Here is a 6,810-nt window from a genome sequence, read left to right as displayed (position 1 = left end):
CCTGAAACAGACTCAGACAGACACAGCCTGAAACAGACCCAGACAGACAGACAGACATAACCTGAAACAGACTCAGACAGACAGACACAGCCTGAAACAGACTCAGACAGACAGACACAGCCTGAAACAGACCCAGACGGAGAGGCAGACACAGCCTGAAACAGACCCGGACAGACAGACAGACGCACACACACAACAGATGCCCAGCAACCGGCCTCCCTCGCACACTGGGAGGAGGCAGCCGCGGAGACTGCAGGGAGCCTGGCCCCGGAGCCCTGGGTGGGCCCTGGACCTCGGAGCAGCCAAGGCCCACAATCACCCCCCTTTTCTAAGACTGCCTGATCCGAAATAAAGTATTTTGACAGAAGCTTGTTTTGGTGTGGAGGCGGAGTCTGGGGCTCCTCGACTCCCCAGAAGGAGGGGCTGGGCCAGCCTGGGATGGGGGAGTGAGATTCGGGCTCCACACCCCCGCCAGATGCCCGCGCTGGAGCTGCGGAGGGAGAGGCGCCGGACACGACTTCAGCACCTTGGAGAGCGGCGGCGGGCGGAGTGCGGGGAGGCAGTCCTGGCGCTTTCAAGGTGTTGGCGCGCCGGGGTTGCGGGGAGGCAGCTGCCTTCCCGGGGATCTGGGCGGTCCACCCTGCTCGTTTTGCGGGTGAGGACACGGAGGCGTCGGAAGTGGAGGGACTGCCCAAGGTCACAGCTGGGGAAGGTGGAACCTGGCTGCGCCTGGCCTGCGCTCTTCTGTGGGGTCGCCCCCCACTGAGGGCTGTGTGCGCCTGCCAGGCTGCAATCCCAATTGGGCCCAAAGCACTGGAGGGGGCTCATAGCCTGGGGGCAAATGTTAAACAAACAAACAAAAAATGCGCATAAGTGTCTAACTACAAACTGAGTGCTAAGAAAATGACAGCTGCCATATTGACTTCACCCTCAGAAAACTGGCCTGATCCCTCCAGAGATGGGGTGGGTGAGGTGAGCCCTCTCCGGAGGGGGGAGAGGTGAGCCCTTGTTCCTCCCCCCCAGGCTTGAGGGGCAGGGATTGCAACGGAGCCCAGGCAGGTGGTTCAGGGAGGAGGGGACCACGAACTCCTGACCCAGGGGGCGAGGACCTGCCACAAATTGGGAATTTAAACACTCACTGGGCACGGTGGCTCACGCCGGTTAAGTCCAGCACTTTGGGAGGCCGAGCTGGCCTGACTGCTTGAGCCCAGGAATTTAAACCAGCCTGGGCCACATAGTGAGACCCCCGTCTCTACAAAAAAAAATGCAAACAATTAGCTGGGTGTAGTGGCACAAACCTATAATCCCAGCTACTCGGGAGGCTGCGGCAGGAGAATCGCTTGAACCCAGGGAGGCAGAGGCTGCAGTGAAATGAGATCAAGCCACTGCATTCCAGCCTTGGTGACAGTGAGATTCTGGCTCAATAACATAACATAACATAAACACACTGAGATGCAAGAAGGAAATTTTTTATTGCATTGAGGACTTTTCCAGAAGCCTGGTGGAACCACGTCTCCCTCCAGCCCCGAAGGTAGTGCAAAGCCTCTACTGTGTCCCCCACTTCGAGGTGAGTCTCCCCTCCTGCAGGGTCCATGGAGGAGGGGTAGGGTGGGGTGTGGGGGGCCCAGAAGGGAGGCCCTGGGGGCGGAGGGAGTTCACTCCTGTTTAAGCTGGAGACCCAGGAGGGCCCAGCCGCGCCTCTGGACAACACTCCAAGTCAGAGGATGGGGTGTGGCAGGGGCTCAGCTGTTAGCTCTGGGGTGTGGCTTCTTCCCCAAACCCCACCAAAGGCCCCCAGAGCCCAGGGAGAGACCATGGAGGGCAGGTGCAACCCCTGGCCTGCAGCACAGCTCTCAGAGCCCTGAGGCTCCCGGGGACGGAAACAAGTAACAAAGTGAGACCACGAGAGGAAAAGAATCCACAGTTGCTACAAAAAGCCCCACCCTCCCCAAGCACCCTGGTCAGCTGGGGACCGCCTCGGCCTTCACCCTTTTGGGGGGTCTGTTGGGGGCAGGGCTGGTGGGCCGCTCCCGTTTGGGGCTGGCGGGCTCTGAGCCGTTGTGCTGGGCGCAGGGCTCCTGCTTGGGGCCCGCAGGGATAGAGCCGTTGATGCGGGTGGGTGATTCCTCCTTGGGCTCCAGCTTGGGGGTAGGCGGGCGGGGCAGGGGTGGCAACGCCCTCTCCAGCACGTTGGGGCCGTCCCAGGTGGGGATCTCCAGCCCCAGGTGCTTCATGAGCCGGGTCATGACCTCGTCGACGTAGCCGTGGATGCGGAGGTCAGCATGGCGGTCCTGCCGGGGGGCGGGACCGGTCAGGCATGGGGGGCAGAGGGTGTATGGCGGCCCTGGGCGGGGGTGAGCTCAGACACCTACGTGCTTGGTGGGCTGCAGGTTGACGATGACCAGGCGGCCCCCCCGGCGCTTGGTAGCCAGTGGCAGGTTCCCGCTGGGTCGGATCTGCAGTGACGTTCCCAGCGTGATGGACAGGTCGGCGTTCCTGGGGCCAGGGAGTGTGGGCTTAGCCTGATCCCTTCCCCAACCCCGCTCCTGCCAACATCTCGAGCCAGCCCGGGGTCTGGCTCATACCTAGGGCATCTGTGCTCACTGGGGCGGTCAAGGCCGGCCCCACTCCCGAGTCAGCCTTCGGGATCCCACCCCGCCCTCCTCTGCTGTCCGCTGGCAGGGTCATTGATCTGGGCCGGCCCTTAGACACTTCTAAGGAGCATCACAGTGTGGTAAGAGCTTGAATGCCTATGGAGGGACCCTGGCTCAGCCACCTCCCGCTGGGCAGCACTGGATAGAGGAGACACCTGGCCGAAGCCTTGGTTTCCTTGTGCAGCACCCACCCAGAGCCATGAGGCGAGGAGTGTGTGTGTGTGTGTGTGTGTGTGTGCAGTGTGCAGCCCCTGGCCTGGCCCACTTCCTCCAGGAAGCCTCCCCTGACTGCCTCTGAGCCAGAGCCACTGCCCCATGCTGGAGCTGGCTGTGTTTCTGCTGTCGCCCCGGCCCACCCCACCACAGGCTCCCTGGGGGGGGGGGGGGGTCAGACCTGCTGGCCTCATCGGCAAGTGCCAGGTCCCGGTCGGGCAGGGAGTCCTCCCAGTCTAGGATGGTGTCCCTCAGCTCCCCCCTGCAATGAGGAAGCCGAGGAGAGTCCACAGGGGCCTCGCAGCCTCCCCTGGAGCCCAGGGCATGGGTGGGGGTGGCTCACCTGCAGGCCCGCAGCCCCCTTGCCTTAGCCACGGTGCAGAGCCGGCCCGTGGCCTTCAGGCCCATGGTGCCCACGACTGTGTCCCGGACGTACTGCCTGTGTCGGGGAGGAAGGGGGAGGATGGGGCTGGGTCAGCCCCCGTGGGTGACTCTCGCACTGTTTCTAGGGCGACGTTCTCCCAGAAAGGTGGGGGGTGGACAGGTCACCAGCTACACTAGCACCCAGCAGCACGAACGAGGAGCCTTCCAGGAATAACGGGCCAGGATGCTGCTCGGTGCCCACAGCACAGAAAACAAAGCAGGAAACTGTCCCAGACAAAGCTCGAGAGACAGGACCCCGCATGGGATCCCAGACCAGGAGAAACGGGAACCACTGGAGCATGGGGACAACAGGCCGAGTCTGGATTCAGGATTAGAGAAGGCGATGTCCACTTTACTTTTCCTGACTTTAATCGTTATACTGGGACAGGCGCGGTAGCTCATGCCTTTCATCCCAGCACTTTGGGAGGCTAAGGCAGGTGGATCATGAGGTCAGGAGTTCAACACCAGCCTGGCCAATATGGTGAAATCCCATCTCTACTAAAAATACAAAAATTAGCCGGGTGTGGTGGCATGCACCTGTAGTCCCAGTTACTCAGGAGGCTGAGGCAGAAGAATTGCTTGAACCCGAGAGCTGGAGGTTGCAGTGAGCTGAGATTGCGCCACTGCACTCCAGCCTGGGTGACAGAGCAAGACTCTGTCTCCAAAACAAGGAGAAACACAGAGATAAGAAGGCCCCTGCAGCTACAGGTCCAGGACCACCAAGGGTGGCTGGCTGCCACCAGCAGCCAGGAAAAGGCAGGAAAAATCCTCCTCTACAGGTTGCAGAGGAACACGGCCCTGCAGACACCTGGATTTTGGACTTCTGGCCCCCAGAACTGTCGCAAATTTCTATTGCTCTAAGCTGCTTATCTGCGGCAGGTTGCTATGGCAGTGCCAGGACACGGATGTACCCCCCAAGAAGGGAGGCATGACCCCCAAATCCTTCTAGGAGGCAGACATGCCCCTCAGATCCCCCCAGGAAGAAGACATGCCCCTCAGATCACCCCAGGAGGGAGGCATGACCCTCAGATCCCCCAGGAGGGCCACATCCCAGTCCCCCCACATCCTCTGGGTCTCCGGGACAACAGATTCGACCCCCAACCCCTCTGGCAGAGCCCGCCCTGAGGGAGCGATGGCGGCTGCATGGCTCACACCGTGCACCCGCCTGGGGGAAGCCTGGCAGAGCCTCTGCCCCTGCACCCAGGTGACACTCACGTCTTACACTTGGCACATTCTTCCACAAACATGTTCCCATGAAGCTCTGCCAATTTGTCCCTGTGGGAGAAGGAAGAGGCTCCATGGTGCGAAGGGCTCCCTGGATGCCCAGGCTTTGGGGCTGGTGCTAAGCCCCTCTCCTCCAGGACGGCTTCCCGGACTCCTCTCCCACAACGTTGATCAACTCCTTTCTGGCTCTTCTAGCTCCTGGCTCCACCACTCATCTGCTATGTGTCTCTGGGCAAGTGGCCCAACCTCTCTGACCCCAAGGAATCATTAACCCCTGCGGCTGAACCCACCTTAGATAACGGGAAGCCCTTTCCACTCAGAAAATGCCCATCCTCTCCGACAGCATATGGGAACCTCTTGATCTCCCCAGGTCAGAAGCACAGAAATTCAAATTCCCAGTTTATAATGGAAGAAATCGAGGCAATGAGTGGCCCTGAAGCATGAGATCCAATCCCAGCTTCATTTTATTCATTTATTTTATTTTATTTTATTTTTTTGAGACAGAGTCTCGCTCTGTCGCCCAGGCTGGAGTGCAGTGGCACCATCTCGGCTCACTGCAACCTCTGCCTCTCGGGTTCAAGCGATTCTCCTGACTCAGCCTCCTGAGTAGCTGAGATTACAGGCGTGAGCCACCACGCCCAACTAATTTTTGCATTCTTAGTAGAGATGGGGTTTCATCGTGTTGGCCAGGCTGGTCTCGAACTCTTGACCTCATGATCCACCCTCCTTGGCCACCCAAAGCGCTGGGATTACAGATGTGAGATACCGTGCCCAGCCTCTCCTTTGCTTTTATAGGCAGAGAAAAATCTCTTGCTCACCCCTTACCCCTGGGTGCCCAGTTCCTCATCTCAACAACTGACTTGGCTGTCACCGGCTGCTTCAGGGGTGAGACCCGGGCAAGAGGGGCAGGGGAGGGCCACACCTCTCTTAGGAAATCAGCCTGCCCCAGAGCACAGGTTCACTTCACTGTCAGACACGTTCAGTGTCAGATTAATAAAGATGGAAATTAAAAACACAACAGGCCGGGGGCAATGGCTCACGCCTGTAATCCCAGCACTTTGGGAGGCTGTGGCAGGCGGATCACCTGACGTCAGGAGTTCAAGACCAGCCTGACCAACATGGAGAAACCCCGTCTCTGGCCGGGCACGGTGGCTCAAGCCTGTAATCCCAGCACTTTGGGAGGCCGAGGTGGGCGGATCACGAGGTCAGGAGATCGAGACCATCCTGGCTAACACAGTGAAACCCCGTCTCTACTAAAAAATACAAAAAAAAAACCTAGCCGGGCGAGGTGGCAGACGCCTGTAGTCCCAGCTACTCCGGAGGCTGAGGCAGGAGAACTGCTTGAACCCAGGAGGCTGAGCCGAGATTACGCCACTGCACTCCAGCCTGGGCAACAAGAGCGAAACTCGGTCTCAAAAACAACAACAACAACAACAACAACAAACTGCAACTTCTAGACCCTGACAGCTGTGCTCCACTGGGCCCTATCCCAAGGGAAATTCTGCCTCTGGCCCCGGCGGGGACAGCTCTGAGCCATGGGGCTCAGAAATCTCCACACACTGGGCCAAGAAAGATCCAGAGAGCTCAGGGCTAGAATCTTACAGAACCAGGAAAAGGGGACTTTCCCCCTAAAAATGCAAACATGGTTTGTGAGGCCCCAGGTGCTTTCCTGGGGGGTGGGGCCTGGGTGTTACCTGGGGAAGCCTGAACGCACGTGGAGCCCGTCCACGTTCTGGCTGACTAGGAAGCGGAGGAGGCCCACGCGTTCCAGCTGCACCAGCGCCATGTGGGTCTGCGTGGGCCGTGCGCTCTCAAAGGTGGTGTCGAACTTGGGGGCCAGGCCTCGCTCCTCCATGGTCCAGACTCCGTGGGGACCCCTGAAGGTGGCAGGCCGGGAGAGACGCACAGGGAGAGGGGAACAGAAAAAGAGACAGAGGGAGCATCAGAGAGGCATAGAGAGAAAGTTGGAGAGAGAGAAAATCAGGAGACAGAGAGAGACAGCGAGACAGAGAGAGGGAATCAGAAAGAGAGAAACAGACAGTGAGTCGGAAGAACAGGGAGAGGGGATAGAACAAGACACAGACAGAGAGATAAAGAGTTAAAGACGGCCGGGCGCGGTGGCTCAAGCCTGTAATCCCAGCACTTTGGGAGGCCGAGACGGGCGGATCACAAAGTCAGGAGATCGAGACCATCCTGGCTAACACGGTGAAACCCCGTCTCTACTAAAAAATACGAAAAACTAGCCGGGCGATTTGGCGGGCGCCTGTAGTCCCAGCTACTCCGGAGGCTGAGGCAG

The 6,810-nt window shown here is 59.3% G+C and overlaps 1 protein-coding gene across 6 annotated transcripts in view; it reads right to left on the bottom strand.

Annotated features, from left to right (window-relative positions):
• Positions 1-1,453: 1,453 nt before the first annotated feature.
• The window catches only part of SIRT6 (sirtuin 6), an 8,591-nt gene continuing 3,234 nt past the window's right edge, over positions 1,454-6,810 (bottom strand). For 3 of the 6 annotated variants that reach the window (XM_023185679.1, XM_023185680.2, XM_023185682.3), the window contains 6 exons: positions 6,209-6,391; positions 4,506-4,565; positions 3,211-3,306; positions 3,049-3,129; positions 2,373-2,496; positions 1,454-2,291 (listed from right to left, as the gene is read on the bottom strand). In XM_023185679.1, coding sequence (XP_023041447.1) covers positions 1,962-2,291; positions 2,373-2,496; positions 3,049-3,129; positions 3,211-3,306; positions 4,506-4,565; positions 6,209-6,391 — 874 coding nt within the window. In that variant the 3' untranslated portion in view covers positions 1,454-1,961. The remainder of the gene's footprint in view (positions 2,292-2,372; positions 2,497-3,048; positions 3,130-3,210; positions 3,307-4,505; positions 4,566-6,208; positions 6,392-6,810) is intronic. The other 3 variants (XM_023185683.1, XM_023185681.2, XM_023185684.1) reach the window with 3 other exon arrangements.

The sequence above is a fragment of the Piliocolobus tephrosceles genome, chromosome 21 (assembly GCF_002776525.5).
Source record: "Piliocolobus tephrosceles isolate RC106 chromosome 21, ASM277652v3, whole genome shotgun sequence".
In the NCBI taxonomy this organism is placed as follows: Eukaryota; Metazoa; Chordata; class Mammalia; order Primates; family Cercopithecidae; genus Piliocolobus; species Piliocolobus tephrosceles.
Note: the sequence above shows the minus strand (reverse complement) of the source record. Positions and strands in the feature narration are given on the sequence as shown.